Below are 21178 nucleotides of genomic sequence, written 5' to 3'. Positions count from 1 at the left end.
CAGTGCCCTAACATTTAGGTAGCAGAATTTCCTATCTTGCCCACCCCAGCTTCCTCCGCTCCCCCCCCCTACTGCCCCCAATCCTCTAGGGCAGCATGATCTGCTAAGGTCACCATTAGATACATGTCCCAAATGAACACTTAAACCATGGCTGGTCCAAACTGCAAGCGTCGTAAGTATAAGGTACCAGATCTTGAAAATGGAGTAGTTTACATTTTTTGTACTAACATTTTTATTCTATATTGCTGTTTTAACTATTACGTTAAGGCTACAGGTATTTTTACCCGTTTGTTTTTACTATCGTAGATGACTGCGCCATCCTGCTGGGCAGCGCGAAGTTCTCCCTCTGTCCGTCGGCTCCCTTCCCTGAGACTGTGCAAGGCTCCGAGAGCTCATGCAACACGGCCTTCCTGTCACCCTTAGAAGATAGTAGCACCATGATGCCAGGTTAGTGTTAGTATTTATTTTAAAAATACACAAAATACAAATTTTTTACATCAAAGGGTGATAACCTCACTTATACATTGTTCCATACTTACCTGGTTTGGTTTGCTTCCTTACGCAAACATTAATAGATGGACTTCATTCTGAGTTTTTGCTAGGGTTCATGTAAGCAGCTGAGACTGACTGCTACATAAAGTTGTCTTAAAAGGTAAGTTGGCCACAGACACCCAGCAGTGCAACAATTCAATTTGGTTTAATGAAATGGGCAGAAGTCTTAGCAGATAGGTAATCGAAGACTAAATATTGGCTTCTAGGCATTTTAATTACTTAAAACCTTGAGGTTTTCTTCATCCTGTAAACAAATGTGACTTTGTTGGCATTAAGTCTGAAAAGTAAAATATTAAACCATGATTTTTCATCAGCCTGCCTGTGGTCAGGATGCACTCTCTTTATTATGAGAATGAAACCAAATAATAACCAAAATACATCAGGAATTTCAAACTATACTGTAATGAAGGTCCCGGCTGCCCTCTCTCCTAGGAGCGCTCTCGGTTCAGAGCCCCTGCCCCCGGCCGCGGATGCCCCCCGCTGTCCGCCAGACAGCACAAGGTTCCGGCCGTGACACGGTGGGGTCCTCTTGCTCCGTGTCTTCCGAAGCCGTGAGACCGCTGCCGCCTCTGCTGGCTCTGCCGGCCTGCCCTGGGCTGGGGTTCACCAGGTCAGCGGTTTGGGACTATTGTCAAGACTGTACTGTCCCTTTAAGGTACCACATGCCGCCACAGCTCACACAGCAGTCCTGGGAAGGGAGACAGAGAGGGGTGTTAAGGGCGGACCGGAGCAGGAAAGGTGGCGACTCTGTCCCATACAGAACCCACAAGTCCGTCCACGACGCACAGATAGAACACAAACGGGAAGTTAAGAGCTGCCTCCTCACAGCGCTGCGCTAGCAGCATTTGGGCCTCAGGGCCGCCTCCTCTCAGGGGGCCCAGAAAGTAGGGAACCATAAATAAACGTGCTTGGCAAGCACAACCTTAAAAACAAAAAACTGTCCCTAAGCAGACCCAGAACGAAGGTGCCTCAGCAGTCGCTCTAGCTTACGGCCCGGATGGCTGAGGTCAGCACGACAGGAGGAAACGGGGAGCAGCTCTCCAGGCTGGGGTCTGCAAGTGCGGTGCGTGTGCCGGCTGCTCCCGGTTCTAATGGGGAGACGAGTCAGGACTCACAGGCCCGGTTATCTTTGTGAAGGTGGCGTCCACACCGCCCTCAGCTCACTGCTTTGCCCGCACCCTCCAGCAGCAGGAGCAGAGACCCCCTGTACGAAGCACCCGAGGCCGGGAGGAGCCAGCCCTGGGCGCCCCAGCCAGGGGCTGACGGCGCGGAGCACGGATACCTTTAGCACTTTATCCACCTCCTGCTTGCTCAGGTCCTCTCCGCACTCCTGGGTCAGCCGAGACTGGATCATGTTCCGGCGGACCCGGTAATTTTTGGAAAAGATTTCAAGCAAAACCTGTCGGTGCTTTAGTAGCAAAAATAAGTTAGTGCGGAAAACAGTCACCTAAAAGAGAATCCTCCCCAAACAAGAAAGGCAAAGCTATGGCCCTAACCGCACACCGCAGCCCGTGTGTGCCCAGGACTTCTGTTTAAAGATGAACACACTTGACCCACCGGTCATCCCGTGACCCCCAGGACGAGGAAGAAAAGCCAGGGAAGTGCCCGCAGAGAGCAAGCAGTTTGGACTTGGTGTTTCCTGATAACTAAGCAGGGAGGGACCCCGACTAAGTCAGCTGTGTGAAGACCGGGCAGGAAAGCTCTGTCGCGTGTATTTTAAAAAATAAGCCTTTCTTTGAATCTGATTAGGAGAAAAAATGGTCAAATTCTTTGAGTTTCTGACTCTGCGAGAACTAGAAAACTCCGAGGCCTCTCCTGGCGAAGAGCACAGAGGCTGGCTCAGAAAGAGCCCCCGCACTGCCCTCGTGTGAGGGCCCCTGCTGGGGCCATAGGGGACGCTCCCCGCTTGCTCCCCACACCTTACGGATAGAACCTGGCAAAGGGCAGACGTGTGTTTGAGCAGTTTAATCTTCATCCGTAAACTTGAGGCAAGTTCATGATTTAAGGACAATTTCTGGACCTCAGGGTCCATGAGTATAACCAAATAGACACTGCTGCTGGTTTGACTCCTACTGTGCTCACTGGACCCTCGGGACCCTAACTGCTGGGGTGACAGGAGGCAAAATGGACCACTTTCTACCTTATAAACCAGCACCTGAGCTCTAATAAATCCTTCTGATTCTTACTGCCAGAGGCCACCTGACAAACATGGACGGTCACTGGTTCATGAGCCCAGCTGGATGGCCGAATCCTCAGGAAAGATCTGCAGACATGTTGGGGTGCCTGGGTGGCTAAGTCGGTTAAGTACCTGCCTTCTGCCGGCATCCTAGGATCAAGTCCCACATCGGGCTCCCTGCTCAGTGGGGAGTCTGCTTCTCCCTCTGTCTGCCGCTCCCCTGCTTGTGCTCTCTCAAATAAAATCTCTTTAAAAATCTGAACAGGTAGGGGCGCCTGGGTGGCTCAGTGGGTTAAGCCTCTGCCTAATTATGATCTCTGTCAAATAAATAAATAAAACCTTTAGAAAAAACTGAACAGGTAAATACCTAGCTCCTACAGAACTGAACTAAATCTCTGGCGTCAGTGCTAAGAGCCTACATGTATTTTTATAAAGAGGATTCCAGGGCCACCCGGGTGGCTCAGTGGGCTAAAGCCTCTGCCTTTGGATCAGGTCATGATCCCAGGGTCCTGGGATCGAGCCTCGCATCGAGCTCTCCGCTCAGCGGGAGCCTGCTTCCCCCCCCATCCCCCGCCTGCCTCTCTGCCTACTTGTGATCTCTGTCAAATAAATTAAAAAAAAAAAAAAAGATTCTAATGCAGCTGATCGACTGGCAATCGGGAACCACTCGTTTCAACTCAAAGGACAGGCAGGTCCAGCCTGTCTTAACAACACACAAGAGACACAGCGCCAGAATGTGTAAAATGGGCAGGGGCTAGAAAATCTTAAGTGTACGTTCTGTGATCTGGGTCTCCCTAGAGGCCTCCTGCCCCCAATCCCTGCTCTTGGGGAGAAAGCCGAGAAGTCACCTTACCTGGTCGCTCATGTCTCCAGACTCCCAGAGGGCGAACACCTTCTGCTCGTCGGGGGACGCAGCAGTCTGGGGGGGAAACTAACCAAGGCCCAGGTGTGAGCTGTTCGTCCTTCCCGGCTGGTGCAGCCGCCCTGGCCCTCCCCCTCCCATTCTGCGTCAGCCCCGTCCAGGGAACGAGCCCACGTGAGACCAGGGGTTCCAATTCCGGCTCTTGCCACTCACTAGGGCTGCAGTAGGATGGAGCAGGAACCCCCAGATTCAACGGACAAGGAGGGGAATCTGGTTTCTGCTTAACAATGCTTGGCATTAGCTCACCTCCAGCATCCAGTATCGGCCTACCCTAAACATAAGCCCTGAGACGTGTCCTGCGCAGCACTCCCGCCCCCACCCACCCTAGGAGTATCCTAGAGATGCCTTCCAGCCCCTTCCCTCAAGGGCTATGGTGGTACAGGTGAGAGGCCCTGCCCGACTCGCAAGCAAACCACACCACTTGGGTCAGCAGGGTCCGAAGGCAGACCAAGGAAAGGGGGGCCTGGCTCGGGCACGTGGTAGCGTGGTTTCCAGCCCTGACCCCACGACACAAGCAACAGTGGTCGCTCCTACCGCATAAAGCCCCAGAGGGACCGGAACTGCACAACCTCATTCGATCATCAGAAACCAGAGAGGCGGAGCAAGGTGTTGCAGCCTCCCCCTCTCCAGGGGAGAATCCAGCTCAGCGCTGACTTCGTGTCCGCTCACACATCTAACACGCGGCAGGACTGTGAGTCGACTCACGCTCCCTGGACCTCAGCACCCCGAGGCTGGACACATCGGAGGGCTTTCCTCCTCGGAGGGGACCATCCTCTAGGGTCCCCACATCAGGATCATGGGGACGGAGGTCGATGCGAGCAGCAGAGAGAGGCCACGGTCTCCTGGGGACACCAGTCCCACCAAGAGGAAGGAGCAGGGCAGGGGTACCTAAGAGCAGCCTACCTCATGTCCCTCTCCCATATGACCCCAGACCCCAAGCGGCCTAGCTAACCCTGGGCAGGCGCCCTTCCCCTGCCTGGCCAAGCTCCAACAAAGGGATCCTGGAGCTAACTAGACCCATTTGCTGGGTGGGCAAGGGTGGCTCCAAATAGGACAGGGCCCCCATACCCTGGTACCTTCCCTAGGAAACTGCACCAACGAGGCTCCCTGCCACGAGGGCAAGATGTGCCGGGACAGCCTAGGCAGCATGGGGGCCAGGGCCTCTCGCCCTAGTCTGTGAGTCTCACACAAGGATGGCCTTCGCCTCAGATCACCGGAGGCTACAGGTGCTTCTGACCTTGAACCGCAAACGTCCATGTTCCCTTAACCGGCAGCCACAGTCCCACAGCAGACCTGCCTGCTGCCAGGTCTGAGCAGAGCCTGGGGGACGGAATGACCAGCACCACGTCCTGAAGCCACAGCCTGGCCCTCTCCACCCTCGGCTAAAGGAAATGGTCTGCGACACGCCGTCCGCGCCTGCGCTTCTCCCACTGCAAGGCCGGTGCCCACAGCGGGCGAGAAGCCCGGGCTGTGGCTGGCTCACGCTGCCGCCTCAGGCCCGGCGGCAGAAACACGGAGCACACTGGCCTGCCGGAGCCCGGGCGGCACAAGCCGTGGGCTCGGGTCAAAGGGTCTGAGCATCAGTTAAAGCAGGAAAGATTTCAGGCCGGCTGCCGCTACACTCGGCTTCCAGCTCCGGCACCTCCTGGGTATACGACCTTCACACAATCTCATTTCGCTTCTCTGAAAATCAGTTTCTACACCTTCAAATTGCAAAGATCAAATGACAGGAGTAAACTCATCCTGAAAAATGGGAGGGCTGACAGGGACCCCCATGGACCAAGCAAGGCCCTCCTGTAGGCCAAGCAAGGGGTTAGCGCCTTCGGACACCGCAGTGGACCCTCACCCAAGGCCCAGGGTACCAAAGCCCACATGTGCCCACATCAGAGGCGGGTGCAGAGCCTAAGGGGCGCAAGCTCACACGAAGCCAACCCGTGAGAACCAATTCAGACCAAGGCCAACGCTCCTCCCGAGTTCCCAGGCAGCCTCCAAACAACTGGTTCCCCCAAAGCAAGCAGGGCGCAGGCCGCTCCAGAGGGTCCCCCACTTGCCTTCCTGCCGGGAAAGGTGCCGCGGGCCCGGAGCCCTCCTGAGGGGCAGAGGGCGGCCTGGCGTGTCCGCCCACCCGGAGGCGCGCCGCGCTCTACTTACAGGCACCAGTATCTGCTTGCAGCCGGCGGCCAGCACCGTGTCCTGCAGCATGCGGTCCGAGATGCCGCTGAACAGCGTGTGGCCAGGCGGCAGGCTGGCCAAATGCAGGTTGAAGAGGCGCTTGAGTTCACTCAGCGTGAGCACGAACTGTCTCTGGAAGGTGGCCTCCACGAAGGCCCTCAGTTCCTGGGCCACCGGGGCGCTGGCGCAGCCCGGCGGCGGGTGCCCGTTGAAGCTGTCCCCGCCGGCCGCCCGCCCGCTCGGCAGCCCGTTGGCCAGCCTGTTGTGGAGGCCGCCACCGAGAGAGGTGTCCATGGGCTCCTGGTCTTCCTCTGCCTCTCGATCTTCCTCGTCCTCGCCCTCCTCACTCACGGGCTCCTCCTTGATGCGCACGCCGGGCAGGGCCGCGGGCGCCCGCAGCTGCTCCTTCCTCCGCTGCAGCTCCCGCTCCAGCAGGGCGTGCTTCTGCTGGGCCTTGCTTTTGGCCACTTGGACCCGCTGGTCCCCGGACAGCAGCGCAGCAGGTCCTGTGGGGGGACGCAGTGCTGCTGTGGGGGCTCCGGGCCAGCGCAGAGAAGGGCCCTTCGCCCAGCCCGACGGCGCTGAAGCAGGTGCTGTGCTCCCGCCTTCCGCCCCCGCCTGAGCCCGGAGGGACGGAGCGCCCACCGCCGTGAGGAAAGAAACCAGCGGGGAGACCAGAATCCCACGCGGGGAGGTTCGAACCGGGACGGGCGACTGCCGAGTCCCTCCCTGCCGGCTCCTCCTGTCCCATCGCCGCCTTCTGCTGACCCAGGAAGGCCTGCACCCCAGCACAGCCCCCGAGGACTGAAGCCCTCTGTCCCCGAGGCCAAGCCCCAAGCTGAGGTCTGTGGGGACGGGGAGGACGGCACCGAAGGACCCCCGGGGGCAAGAGCCACACACCCCTCTGCAGCCCGCGCCCGGACCAGCCCCCGCAGAGCAGGCCTCCCGCAGCCAGGGCTGGCTTCGGGGCCCCGTGCCCACCTGATTGTCCATCCGACTTCTTTGGCAAGCTTTCCTTCACAAGATTATACACTTTTTCTAATCTGAAAAGAAAAATAGACTCTCTTAACTTTACACCGCGACCCCAGGCACCTGCCCGGCGATAGCAAGCCCCGCCGTCGAGGCAGGGACATCCTGGTGGCTGCAGATGCCGGCGCGCGCGGAGCCCTGCCGGCCCTCCCGACAGCAGCAGGCCCCACGGCCCCTGGGAGCCTCCGGGCTGGGGCGGGCGGCGGTGCCCCTCCCGGATCCTCAGAACAGACAGGCCGGCTCCGATCGGGAGGGTGGCTGTGCCAGGCCGATCGAGGGCAGCGTCCGTCCGGAGTGGAGGAAGGGGCGTGCAGGGCCCCGGAGTGCCTGCCCCGGCCCACACTTGGCCTGGGCGGCCAGGCTGCTGTGGACTGCCCAGCAAGCCCTTACTTGGCCTGGATGCCCGTCCACAGCATGTGCTGCCGCTGGACCACATCTGGATGTTTCCTGATGAACTCCCCGTCGTAAGGCAGTAGGAACTCCCAGCCTTTGTTGATCCTCACCACGGCCATGTGCTCCAGGAAGTCCTTCACGTCCTCCGTGCAGAGCTGCGGGACACCACGAAGGTGGGGCCTGCAGCCAGCAGCCGCCGCACCCCGCTCCCTGCAGCCGCGGGGCCAGGCCTCCGACCGAGAGCACTTACCTTAGTCACTGCTGCCACCTCCTTCCTCACCACCCACCGGCTCTGCGTGAACTTCCACATCTGAGGGAGAAAAAGCAGCCTGTTTCCAGGAGGCAGAGACAGATTGCTCCGAAGACCATCCCCCAGAGCCCTGTAGCTGTCCTGGGGGCCTGGGATGAGGGAAGACCGTCCCCGACAAGAAGTCAGACTGGAGCAGCCTCCTCCCAGGCCCGACTCTGACCCCATCCGCGCGCAGGGCCACGGGCTGGCAGGCAGCGGCAACCGGCACGCGGGCTCCGGTGGGTGAGCCCAGGAGTGGATATCGCTGCACCTGGGCGCCGAGACAAAAAGTGCAGGGGCACCTCGCCTCCAACCGTCCAGAGAAGCTGGGACATCCAGTCAGGCAAAGAGAAAACACAGCCACTCTCTCGGACAGCTTAGGGGCTGCCCTACCCACATCACAGTCACCGCGGACGGCTTAGGAGACTGATTTCCCCAAACTCGGAGCACAAAGCTGAGGTCAAGGGAGGCAGTGCAGATCTCAGCCCCTGAGAGGAATGCCTGGGCCAGAACTTACCGGATGAGGGCAGGGCAACGGAGTGGGGGAATGAGCTGGCTCAGGAGTTGCCAAGACCCACGGCAGTAAGGGGGGAAACACACGAGAGAAGCAGGCCTGCCCGGGACCGTGGGGGACGCCGGCACCGCCGGGCCCACCTACAGTCGGTGCCATTCAGGGCTTTGGGCCCCGCCGTACTCAACTGCCCAATTATTCATAATGAGCTAAAAATCTGGTTTGTACCAGAATTTTGAGTTGTAAACAATTAATTCAAGTGAATTTTTTTTTTTTTTTAAAGATTTTACTTATTTGACAGAGAAAAAAAGCACAAGGAAGGGGAGAGGCAGGCAGAGGGAGAGGGAGAAGCAGGCTCCCACCCAGCAGGTGGAGCCTGATGTGGGGCTCGATCCCAGGTCATGGCCTGAGCCTAAGGCAGATGCTTAACCCACTGAGCCACCCAGGTGCCCTCAAGTGAACAGTTAAAAAAACCTGCTCAGGCCAAAAGAAATCTGTTCCTTAGCCAGAGCCCACCTCAGGGCCTCTGGTTTGTAACCCCCAGGCCAAAGGAACTCCAACGCTCATGTGAAGCCCAAGACTCCAGGATTCCGCATCAAAGGAGAAAGAACCATCCAGAGCCACCCCTGCCCTCGCCCTGGCCACAGAGACCTGCCCTTCCCCTGTTGCCCAAACTGAGGTCCTGACAGCCCTGCCCTGCCCGTGGAGGCCCTGCCACAACCCCGGAGGACCGGAGGCCAGAGAGCCTGGGCACTTACAACAAAGTCGCGACCGCGGCACAGCACCTCAGCAGGCACACCACTGTGAGGGCTGGAGGAGTCCTTGGGGTACAGGATGTCGCTGCCAATGAGAGCAGAAGCAGGGGGTCAGTCCCATTCCTCAGCCCCTCTGCCGCCTGCCGCCCCCCACCCCCAGCTCCAAGCGCTGGCCCAGCCCCTGCCTCTCCAACATGGCCTGGGTCAGCTGCCCCCGGGGCTGCCCTTTCAACCGTGGAGCCTGGCTCTGGGAACACATGTAGAAAAGAAAGAGTTCTTCCTCCCAGCCCTTCCCGCCCTTCCGTGCACACACTGGCCCAGCCCAGGCCCAGGGCAATCAGAGAGGGCAAGGGCTCAGAAACAGGCCTGGCGCTGTGGGAGGAGAGCGAGCCCCACGCGCAAGGCAGGTGTGAGGCCTAGGGAGACTGACTGGGAAGCAGGACACAAGGTCTTCACCACGTGCCCAAAAGGACAGGCAGGCGGTGTGAGTGGGAGCAAGCCGGGTCAGTGGCTGGACCTGGAGCGACCCTGAGGCACGAGTGGGGCTGAAGCCTCCGGAGCGAATGGGACTGGGAGTGCAGCTCAGAGACCTTGAGGGCCCAAGGGCAAATGACCAGGTTGCTGAGGCTTACAGGTATAGCCTTGACCGAGTTCAGCCACAGGCCCTGTCATACACCCCACCCCCCCCCAACCACGCTGTGCCCGAGGAGCCCCCGCTCTCCGGCGCCGCTCCTGCGGGGGCTCTCCTCCCTGGCAACCGGCTCATAGTCTTCCTTCCAGGTCGAGCTGTGTCCGCTCCCTTCCGAGAAACACGCTACGGGGACAGGAACCGCCACTGCCGCACGGACGGAAGGGAGGCCTAGGAAGGGACTGAACGGGCAGCGGGCGCCCCGGGTCTCTGCACTCGGGGAGCTCCTCTGTAACGGTGCCCCTGTCCGCCCCACACATCTGAGGACGGGGACAGCGCGTGATGACAGCAGAGCACGCCACGGAGACAGATTTAGTGAACGATGCGTGAATTCTGCGTCTCCTCAAGGAACCCACAGTAGGACCAACAAGCAAGCAGCACCACCCCCAGGCCACGGCGTGGCAGTGAGGGCTCGTGGCAGGACCTGACAGGTCGCAGGGACAGACCCCAGGCTGAAAGGGCAGAAGCACCAGGGCCACACGCAGTGCTGGGCAAAGAGCTCAAACCCCATCTCGGTGGCTGCCTTGCTGCCAGAGGTTTGGCCAGTCTCTGCATCTCAGGGTCAGTGTCGTCGGGAGTGATGGGATGCCCCCCCCACCCCCGGCTCTCGCTCATTCGTAGCATAAATATACCCAGGTGGTCCCATTTAACAAGTGACGCACCATCCAAAGGCCTTCCACAACGGAACACTTAACGTGGCTGGAGAGGACAGCCGCGACCTCCGGACAGACCCTGGCCCTGTTTCCCAGTGCAAGGGCGCCACCAGGTGGCAGCAACGTGAATAGCCTTTGCAAGCACTTGGCCAACTAACCGAAATGATGGAGTTTCTGCAATGAAGTACTCGAGAATTTTGAAAAATTCCTATTTTGACAGATTGTTCACCTTACACACTTTCTAAAAAGTGAGGCTTTATTAGCGTATTTTATGTTACACTATTTTAAATTAACATAATATAGATACATGTATATTCAGTCACACTTAGAAGCCGGGGTCTGAGACGTGCCAGGCATTACACGGAGTGCCAGGGACAGGAGGGAGGGTCCACACAGAAGTCCCTCCCCACCTCGCAAGTGACAGTCTGGTGGAGGGATCACAGGAGAGAAACTCCTGAAAGATATCAAGCCACATGCTCCGAACCCCACAGCACGTGGGAAAGGAAACTCGCGCTCAGACGCATCTTAATGAACTGTGGAAAGCCACAAGAGAAAATCTCAAAAAGAGCCAGAGGGGACCAAGGGTAAAGAGAGGAGACTCGTCACTATAAGCAACGAGAATGAGAATGCAAGGAAATCATGTCAGCGTGCGGAAGGAAAACAATCAACCTCGAATTCTACACTCAGGACAAATAACCTTTAACAACAAAGGAATAGACGTCTCTGACCATACGAAACCCAAGGGAGCTCCTCCCCTGCAGACCTTCGTTAAAGGAAACGGCCTCGCGGTTTTTGGCAGAAGGAAATTATCCCAGATAGAAACTCGGGCATAGAAGCTCATGATGAGCAAAATAAACAGAATGTGAGCAGATCTGAAGAATATTGACTGGATAGGATACTGTTCTGTGGGTTGTAAGATACAATTAAAAACTATATAAATACAATGGCATGTGAGTTGGGAGGAAGAGAAATAACATCCTAAGGTCTCTGAATTGTCCTGGGTGAGGGTAAAACACAGCAACTCGAATCCAACATGATCAGTTATGAATGCACCACTGCACCCTGAAATCTACAGGGTGCTCCCTACAGGAACCCAGAAAGGATAATTTACAAATTGGCAGGGAGAAATGGAATAATAAAACAAGAATCCAGTAGCATGTAAGAATGGATATAAAATGCAGGACAAACAAGACAGCACTAAGGTAGACTTAAACCCAAAACATCAGTCATCACGTTGAATTTCAATGGGTCAGATACTCCCACACAGAGAACTTACCTCTTCACAACCCAGTTTCCTTGGACTAACATCGCCACCTTCTGGATGCCACGCAGAACAGCCACAGAGTCGATGGAGGGGCCGAGGAGGCTCATCAAGTTGGCAAAAGGCATGACCTTCACTGAGGACGCAGGAGACATGAGACGAGGGAAGAGAGCCTGGGCACGCCCCCCACCCCCAAGTCTATGCAGCCTCAGGCTCCCATAGCCCCCCCCCCCCAGCGTGGGACAAACGCTGGTGACACAGGTAATAAGCGCTGACTCCACTGGCTGCTCCTGCAGGCATCCCGCGCTCACAGAATCCTGGAGCGAACATTACAGGATGCCCGGCTGGCTAGTTGGTATAGGAGACCAACTGGTAGAGTAGACTCTAGATCTCAGGGTCATGAGTTCAAGCCCGACATTAAGTGTCAAGCCTACTCAGGGTGGGGGAAAAAGAAAAAGGTAAAATCATTACTATTGGGGCCCAGAAAGGGCCTGGAGTAGGCCCCAGGTCCTCTGCAGCAAGGCCAGTGGCCTGGCACCCTGGCGGCCCCAGGGGGAGCTGGGCTCTCCCTTCTGCTCAGGCTCCTGGAGATCCTAAAAGTGGTAGCTCCGGAGGGGAGCCCAGGCCCGGGACTCAGCTCTGAGACTCAGGGCTCATGTCTGCCCTACAGGTTCCGGCTTTCCGAGTCCTCTGAGAAAGGAGACCCATCCCTGCTGTGTGCAGGGGCGCCACCAAGTCATGCGAGCCAATGTATGGAGCTCATGTTCACATCCAAGACTCGGTGTAAGCCGTTAAGCTACAGGTCAGCCCTCTGGAGCTCTCCTAGTTCCTTAGACGCAGCGGGGTCAGCCACCTGCCCAGGCTCACCCGGCAGGGGAGTGCTAGGTGGGGGGTAGAGCAGGAGCCCAAGCCCAGCTGAGGGAGCCGCCGCACTGCTGCGGTGCGATCCTTCCAGACGAGGCCCCAGCTGTAAAGCAGGAGCCTCTGGCCTTGCCTCTCAGTCCTCAGTCCGTCCCACACTCCGTTCCTCCAGGAGGTGGTAGGCCTAGGGCCCCCTGGGAGACGCGGGTGTCCACCCACCATTCTTCATCAGGATCTTGATCTGGTCAGCCAGGGGCAAGGTGCGCAGCTGGGCCATGGACAAGACGTTGCTGGGGGCCACGGGTTTGTCTCTGTTGAAAACAGAGACGGTGGGTTAGAGGAGGGGGTGAGAGGGGAGATTTGGGGTGAGAGGGGAGATTTGGGGTGGGGAGGGGAGATTTGGGGTGGGGAGGGGAGATTTGGGGTGAGGGGAGATTTGGGGTGGGGAGCGGAGATTTGGGGTGAGAGGGGAGATTTGGGGTGGGGAGGGGAGATTTGGGGTGAGAGGGGAGATTTGGGGCGGGGAGGGGGTGTCCAGCCCAGCTCTACTCACTTCTCCTCCTCCGGGCTGGGGGGCATCAGCATCATGAGGTACTCGCTGCAGGAGAGAGGGTAGGGTCAGCAGCTCCGGGCTCTGTCCCTGTCCCACCCCCGCCCGCAAATCCAGGCTGCACCCAGGCTGAAGCCTCCCCAGGGGAGGGCTGGGGGCTGAGACCATGCCCACCCTCCCCTAGCGTCCCCCAAACCTGCGGAGAGCGGACGACCATCTCTTCCCACCCCCACCCCCCACTGGCCCTCTCCAGAGGAGGACGGGCCCCCTCCCATGTCCATCTCCCTTGCTTCAGAAGGGACCACGTCCCCAGGAAGGCCCCACACCAAAGGGACCCTACTGGGGCCAGTGGTAGGCTCAGGAGCCCACAGGACTAAACACCCTGGCCCGGCTGGTCCCACCTGGGTGACTTGACGAGCTCTGTGTTCTCGACCCCGCTGGAACCCTGGCACAGCAGGTACTGGCGCTCGTGCTCAGAGCGGCTGTCCTGTTGGGGAAGCAGCAGGGGGGGAGGACCCTCGGCCACCACCCTGGGGCCTGCGCCACCCCCCGAGCCCCTCTGCCATCCCGTTTTCACCCCTGCATCACCCTCCACTCCAGCTGCCCACTGCCCTGCCCCAAGGCCAGCCACACAACCACATCTAACCACCAAGCATGGCATCCAAGCCTCTGTGAGGTGCCCTTCACCGTTTCCAGCCCCAACACCCATGTCTTGGGTGCCCTGCCTGGGACACAGGGCCAGTAACCACCAACAGTAAGAGGATCAGCTGACAGTCACTCAGCACCTACTACGGGCCTGGCTCTGGTCTAATGGCTGCAAATGTACATCAAATTCTCTCATTAGGTAATTTGCATAAAGTCACACACCAGGAAAGAGCAGAATTTCTGGAAGTCTGACTCTAAGGCTCTGTCCAAATGGACCTCTTTCAGGAAAGTTCCAGAGAAATCAGGAGTTGCTCCTCCCCCACAAAGAAGTTGGAGAGCCTTACGGCATCTTTGACTTCGATTCAATCACTTCCCTTACTCCAATACAGTTTCAAGGTCTGGGTTTTAAGCACATGAGATGAAAACCAAGCATCGTCAAAACGCCCAGCGGTGAAGCTGGCCCGCGACAGCCGGCCGGTTCTCCATGGAGGGCCCACATTCAGGACCCACGATGCCTGAGACCTGGGCCAGCAAGAAGCTCACAGGAGGAGAGCCTGCGGATGCCCACACTGCTGCCCCAGGAGACGGTGGGCTCCTTTCTCGGTCTCCTGCTCCCTGGGGGACACACGCTACGAAGACCGGCTGGAACAAAGGACAAACTGTCCCCAGGACTTCACCCTCTCTCCTCGGGCTCCCCACCACCAAGTGGCTCTCACTTATTCTGAAACCAGTTCCAGGGGAGACTGGGCTCCTCTCCCAGGATCCTGGCCCAGGGCCAGCGTCAGCCGCCGGCCGGGACCCCAGCTCACCCTCAGGCCGTAGTAGTGCAGATGCACCCACGGCTCCTCAGCGTGCTTCTTCTGCAGGAACTCGTAGGACTGCACGCGGCGCTGGCGGGCCTGCTCCGACTCCGGACGGGAGAACCGCACCTGGGGGGGTGGTCGTGGCCTCAGGCCTGGACCCATCCTGGGCTGCCGGCCCGCGCACGCCAGACCAGCACCACTCCCACCTCCCCTGGTTTCCCGACACACATCTCTTAAATTCAGCTCCAACCGTGTCCCTCTGGTCCCTGACTTGCCGACACAGGCCAGGGAGCAGCTTTCTCTTGCTTCTGCCTGCCCGGCACCCAATCCATTTCCACTCCCACTGGTAAGCGCCGCCCCCCACTTTCCTTGGGAAATGCCCAGTTCCCCCTCAGCTCAGGGGAGCAAGTATCCCTCCCCCGGCCCCCACCCCCACACACGTTCCCAGCCACAGGAGTGGGCACGTGACTCAGACCTGGACAATCCGAGCACCAAATCCTCTTAGCCACAGGGGCTGGTTCAGGGTTGGCCAAGCCAATGAGTCCAGTCTGGGACTTTAGTTAGAAGTAATGAGAAAGAAGTTTCTTTTCCCCTGGGGTCTTGGAAGCTGGGAGGATGTGAGCCTGGAGCTGGGACAACTCTGTACCACTGGGGACAGACACCCTGCCTGAGAAAGAGGCCAAAAGAGGAAGGCAGAACCTGGAGATGGGAGGGAGAAACCAGGTCTCGATGACAGAGTCTGAGCACCTGAATCCAGCCATACCTGAAGCTACCCCCTCAACTTTTCAGGAACAGGGGCCAGTACATTCCATTTGGGGCTCATGCCAGGTAGATCCGGGCTTCTGATGCTTAGTGTCCTGACCCAACAGGGCCCTCACACCTCTCTTATCAAGGGGACCCATGCAGGGGCGTTGGAGGATTACAGAACCCTGGGATTCTTTTTTTTTTTTTTAAAGTAGGCTCCATGCCGAACATGGGCCTTGAACTCATGACCCGGAGATCAAGAGTTGCATAATCTACTGCCTGAGCCGGCCAGGCGGCACAGAATCCTGGGATTCTACATGGGTCCTTTGAAGTTCATGGGCCTAAGAATGACTTGTTTGATGAGTCAGGCTCCTCGCCAACTGAGTCCCCAAGAAGGGAAGGAGGGTGATCATTCAACAGGCCACTGAGAGAACAGGGTGAGCACCCACCACCACACATGGTCATATCGGTATCGCCCCATCTTCAAGGATGCGCAAAGGCTCACAACTTAAGCTGTGTCTGAATGCCGCCCATGTCACTATTTATGCCTTCTTCCTTAAACACTCATTTTACCCTTTCTGTGCTTACACAGAGGGAACGCTACAGGCCATTAATGGAAGGTCAATATTCTTCTCGCAGTGCATGAAATACAGGAATAAATATTAAAATAGGAATGTTGCATCTGTGCACCACTGAAAAGACAGAATTACATGGTTAAGTAACATGGGATTCTGGCTCCGCTGGGACACAGGCTTCATGGCGCAGACGGGGGGGGGGTCCCCTGGACTCCCTAGGCCCCGGTTTCCTCCTCCCACCCAATTCCAGTTCCAGCCACGCCCCAGGGTCCCTGCTCTACAGAAGCCCCGGGCAGCTATCCTGTACTCGGCTGGGGCAGGTCTGGGGCGGGTGGAGACAGGTTAGCCCCCCAGGCTGCCCAGCAGGAAGGCTCGGAAGGATGAGCCCCTGTTTGGGTACCGGTTTCGCCCCCGGAGCCCGGGTTCCGCAGAGCCCCCCCCACCCGATGCGGCCCCCAGACAGCTGAGCTACCGTGCCGGCGCCGCGGCCCCTCCAGCGGCACCCCCTCTCCTCGGGGCCAGAGTTCACTCACCGTGATCTGCTTCACGTCTTCTTCCGCCTCATCCTGCGAAGAGTCTCCTGCTGCAAGAGAAAGCGGGCGCTGCTTGCAGCCTCTGGTGTTGCCCCCAATTCCCCAGGCTTGAGGCAGGGGTATCTGGGAATTCTTCCAGACACAGGTCAGTGGACAAGTCAGCGCTTTTCGGCTGGCAGCGATTTTGCCCACCAGGGGCCACTGGGGAATGCAGGAAGACGCCTGGTTGTCCAGCGGCGCGGGAGGCTGCTCCGACATCCCGTGGGGAGAGCGGGGACGCTGCGAAGCATTCTGGAATCCGGCCCCCTGCAGTTTTTCCCACAGCCAACCCATCCCAAGATGCAGCCAGAATGAAGGCTAGGGGTCCAGGGCTCACCCTCATTGGCCGCCTCCCTCTCCCGGTGCTTGGCGTCCGCCTTATCCAGGTAGGAGAAGCTTGGCCGCAGCTGCAGGATGCCATGGAGAGGCGTCAGGTGCAGCTCACCTGGCAGAGGAAGAAGACCTCGGACTTGACTCTGGGAGCTGGGGCCAAACCACCCAGCTGGGCTCACAGCAGTCACAAAGGGCGCTGTGCTCCCCCAAAGGCCTCTGCCCACCTGCCCCCTCTGCTCTAGCCCCCAGTCCCAGGGCCTTAGGACCACCAGGCCTGCGGCCCTTCCCAACCCCACCTGGCCCAGTAGGCACACAGTTGCAGCAGAGCACGAACACAGACTCCTCTGCTCCAAGACAGTTCGTTTTTGCTTTGGTTTGTTTTTTTTTACGATTTTATTTATTTGACAGAGAAATCACAAGTAGGCAGAGAGGCAGGCAGAGAGAGGGGGGTGGGGAAACAGGCTCCCTGCTGAGCCGAGATCCTGAAGCGGGGCTCGATCCCAGGACCCTGGGATCATGACCTGAGCTGAAGGCAGGCCCACTGAGCCACCCAGGCCACCCTCCAAGCCAGTTCTTTAAGCCGGCCTGCACTCCCTCCACCATGAGCATCAAAGGCCCTTATGACCCTGGTCACCACCCCTTCCCCCCGCAGTGGCTTGCTCTGGCACATGGCAATTTTTCCACTCTGAACATGGCCTGCTCTTCCCCGCCAGGCCACTCAAGGACATCCTCAACGCCCACCGTCCTCTCCCCACAGACTGCCTCTCATCCTCATCCTCCAGCTTGGCTTGTCAAAACCCCATTGAGGAGCGCCTGGGTGGCTCAGTGGGTTAAAGCCTCTGCCTTCGGCTCGGGTCATGATCCCAGGGTCCTGGGATCGAGCCCCCATCGGGCTCTCTGCTCAGCGGGGAGCCTGCTTCCTCGTTTCTCTCTGCCTGCCTCTCTGCCTACTTGTGATTTCTGTCTGTCAAAAATATGAATAAAATCTTAAAAAAAAAAAAAACAACAACAACAACTATCCAACCTGCTCAGAAGTCTGCTAGCACAAATGTGGCTCCCTACAGCCTGGCCAGCTAGGGGAGCATCTACACGGTCCTAGACACAGCCAGGACTTTTCCTTGTGAATGAGACCCAAGCACTGGCAGGCAGCGCGAAGACCATCAATTTCTCTCAAGTCAATGTGGGCTTGAAAGAGAAGAAATGACACACTAAGGCTCAGGTAAGGGGCTCTCCGGACTCCAGAGGGAGCGGCATGCTCGCAGTCAGGAGTGCAGAAGCAAATGGTCCTACAAATACCATCTGATTTCACTCGTATGTGGAATTTAAGAAACAAAAGAACGGGGGGGGGGGGCAGGGGGGGAAAAGTGCACGCGCACACACACACACAGAACAGATTTGGGGCTCCTGGCTGGCTCAGTTGGTAGAACACGAGACTCTCAATCTCTAGGTTACGAGTTTGAGCCCAAGCTGGGTGGGCATGGAGCCTACTTAAAAAACAAAACAAAAACACAGAAACACAGGACCCACAGACTGGTCACTCAGCAAACACACTGATGGCAACCACAGGGAAGATGGTGGGGGGAACGGGGGAGTGAGGTGACAGGGACTCAGGGTACACTTGTCGTGAGGACCAGAGTCGGGCACAGAATCACCGAACCACTCTACTGCACACCTGACACTAACAGAACACAGTTCGTTAATAGAATTTACAAAATTAAAATGGAATCTTCTTACCACCCTACATGCAAGAATAATTTTCAGAAATGTTAAAAATTTTGGTATAGGGGCGCCTGGATGGCTCAGTGGTTTGGGCTGCTGCCTTCAGCTCGGGTCATGATCTCAGGGTCCTGGGATCGAGCCCCGCATCAGGCTCCCTGCTCCGCAGGAAGCCTGCTTCCCTCTCTCTCTCTCTCTTTGCCTGCCTCTCTGCCTACTTGTGATCTCTGTCAAATAAATAAATAAAATCTTAAAAAAAAAAAAAAATTGGGGGTATAAAATACTATAAGTACCAAAAAAAACTTTAGGGGCACCTGGACAGCTCGGTGGTTAAGCGTCTGCCTCGGGCTCAGGTCATGATCCCAGGGTCCTGGGACGGAGCCCCGCATCCGGCTCCCTGCTAGCAGGGAGTCCGCGTCTCTCTCTGCCCCTCCTCCTGCTTGTGTTCACTCGCTCTCTCTCAAATAAAATTAAAAAAAAAAAAAAAAATTTTTTTTTTAGGAGAACCTTTGTATGAACCTAGGATGGGAGAAAGAATCCTAAAAAAACAACACAAGAGACTCAGAAGAAAAAGGACAGGACAGGTCCATCTGGCTACACGGCACAAGTGCTGGAGACGGACGGGGGTGACAACCGCACAGCAACGCAGATGCCCTCAATGTTACTGAACTGCGCGCCGAACACTGGTTACAATGGGGGTGCCTGGGTGGCGCAGTCAGTCAGACGCCTGACCAGGTCTCGGTTCGGGTCATGATCTCAGGGTCGCGAGGTCAGGCCCCGCGCTCGGCCCCGTGCTCGGCAGATTCAGTTTATGAGTCTCTTCTTCCTCGGCCTGCTCCCCGCCCCTACCCCCAACCCCAGAAGCACGTTTTCTCTAAATCTTTCCCAAAAATGGTTAAAATGGCAAATTTCATGTTATGTACACTTTACCATAATAAAAATGAATAAAAAGAAACGAACAGCCCAGGTGCAAGGCTTGAGACATGGGTTCAAAAAAGAAGGCTACAGTTATTTGGTGCTACTTTGAGCCCAATCTAGTTGTTTCCTTAGTGCTCAAATTAGTTTCACTTACTGCTTTCTGAATTCTAAATACTTACTTTTCAGTGGCTCTACTGAGCTACAATTCACATGCCACACAGAACTCCCCATTTAAAGCACACTGGTCAGTGTATTTTACTGTATCCCTGGAGTTGTACATCCAGCACCACAATCAATTTAAGAACATTTTCAGAGGAGCCTGCGTCGCTCAGTCCGTTCAGCGCCCAACTCCTGGTTTCAGCTAAGGTCATGATCGCAGAGGCGTGAGACTGTGAAGCCTGCTTGGGACCCTCTCTCTGCTCTGCCCCTCCCCCACTCCCCACGGAGAACATCTTCATCTCCCCAGAAAGAAACCCCAAACCATCCTCAGTCACTCCCCATCCCACACTGCTCTCAGCCACAGGCAACTACTACCTGCTTCTGTCTCTCCATCTACCTCCCCGGGCCACCTCCTGACCTGGGCGGCTAGGACGCGCGGCCTCCCGCGAGCGGCTGCTCTCACCGCGCATCACGTCCCCAGGCTCATGCGCACCGGGGGACGGTCAGCACCTCACTCCTGACGCAGCCAAACACCATGCAACAGCACGGCCTAGTGCACCTCGCCATCCAGGCGTCCGCTCGCAGACTTAGGGACTGTCCCTACCTTGTCACAACTATGAATGATGCTGCTACGAACATCCGCGTACAAGTTTTGTGTGGGTGGACATTTCGCTTCTCTTGGGTAGAGGCTGTCTAAGAGTAAAATTGCTCATGCGGAAATATCTTGTATTTTTTTTTCCTTTTTGAGAGGGACGGAGAGACAGCGTGAGTGAGCGAGCAAGGGGAGGGGCAGAGGGGGAGAGAGAACCCCAAGCAGACGCCCTGTTGAGCGTGGAGCCTGGCGCGGGGCTGCAGTCTAGCACCCTGAGATCACGACCTGAGCAGAAATCAAGAGTCGGAGGCTCCACCAGAAGCCCCGCAAGTACCTTGTGTTTAAAACAAAATTCTCAAACCGGTCTCAAAAGTCATGCTTTATGTCTGTGTCCCAGGAGGACAGTGACCTTGGAAGCACTGGCTCTATCGGGTCAGGCAGCATCAAGAGCCTGAAGTCCTTAGAGGTGGCCTCTTCCAGCCCCTGACAGACATTTCTATAATCTGCCTGGCCCCTATGGGCACCCAGCATTCGGGGAGCAGCAGGCTGGGCCCCCCACCCCCTATCCCGCTTCCCTCCCAGAAAGCGGCCTCCCAGAGCCATGGCGGCCTGGCTGCCCAGCGCGGGTACCTTGCCTGTAGAGTGCAGCGGCGTATCGGGCTGTGTTACTGGTGCTCTGGGAGGAGCAGAACGTCTGCTTGTCCATCAGCTTCCTGGGAGCACAGGGAGGACAGACGTCAGGGGGAGGAAGCTCCAGGCCCAGGGCACGGCAGGCACAGCCTCCTCCACCCCAGACACCTCCTGAATTCAACGTCCAGGGACAGAGACCAAGGCCCCAAGTTAGCATGTGTGAGCCTCAGGAGGGAGGCTGGGGAAGAGGAAACCCCAGGCCTGGCTTGTGGCCCAAGGACAGGACAAGCCCCCACTCCCATCACGGGGCCTCCCGGGAGGAAAAACATTTGCCAAAAAGCCAGGAGGCTGGGCGCAAGGGACTCACGAGGAGTAGGTGCTGCTCTCATCTGCACAGGCGCCGTCCACGTTGAGCGCAATCTGCTCCCCTTTGCTGCGGCAATAGTTGGGGTTCAGGGTGTCGATGGCCATCTCAAGCTCTACCTGCAGGCGTCAAGCACCCCCAGCAGCTATGAGGAACTCAAGGACACACCCAACCCGGCCACAGCCATGTCCCGACCCCAGTCCCTGCCAATCCCAGCCCTGCCCAGGCGCAGGCCAGGCACGCATGCCTCCTAAGGGACCCCAGGGTTCAGTCTGCATCAAAGGTCACAAAGCCTAATTCCAACAGAAAGGCCAC

The 21178-nt window shown here is 57.4% G+C and overlaps 1 protein-coding gene across 7 annotated transcripts in view; it reads right to left on the bottom strand.

Moving 5' to 3' along the window:
• Positions 1–855: 855 nt before the first annotated feature.
• The window catches only part of POLR3E (RNA polymerase III subunit E), a 38017-nt gene continuing 17694 nt past the window's right edge, over positions 856–21178 (bottom strand). For 3 of the 7 annotated variants that reach the window (XM_082714685.1, XM_082714686.1, XM_082714687.1), the window contains 17 exons: positions 20867–20982; positions 20500–20582; positions 16489–16596; positions 16113–16162; positions 14267–14386; positions 13214–13299; positions 12816–12860; positions 12482–12573; positions 11417–11537; positions 8803–8884; positions 7495–7554; positions 7242–7399; positions 6804–6865; positions 5802–6328; positions 3582–3659; positions 1835–1960; positions 856–1240 (listed from right to left, as the gene is read on the bottom strand). In XM_082714685.1, the coding sequence (XP_082570811.1) occupies positions 1184–1240; positions 1835–1960; positions 3582–3659; positions 5802–6328; positions 6804–6865; positions 7242–7399; positions 7495–7554; positions 8803–8884; positions 11417–11537; positions 12482–12573; positions 12816–12860; positions 13214–13299; positions 14267–14386; positions 16113–16162; positions 16489–16596; positions 20500–20582; positions 20867–20982 (1971 nt within the window). In that variant the 3' untranslated portion in view covers positions 856–1183. The remainder of the gene's footprint in view (positions 1241–1834; positions 1961–3581; positions 3660–5801; positions 6329–6803; positions 6866–7241; positions 7400–7494; positions 7555–8802; positions 8885–11416; positions 11538–12481; positions 12574–12815; positions 12861–13213; positions 13300–14266; positions 14387–16112; positions 16163–16488; positions 16597–20499; positions 20583–20866; positions 20983–21178) is intronic. The other 4 variants (XM_082714688.1, XM_082714689.1, XM_082714690.1 and 1 more) reach the window with 2 other exon arrangements.

Source organism: Mustela nivalis, assembly GCF_964662115.1.
Source record: "Mustela nivalis genome assembly, chromosome: 19".
In the NCBI taxonomy this organism is placed as follows: Eukaryota; Metazoa; Chordata; class Mammalia; order Carnivora; family Mustelidae; genus Mustela; species Mustela nivalis.
This window is presented reverse-complemented; position numbering and strand designations above follow the sequence as displayed.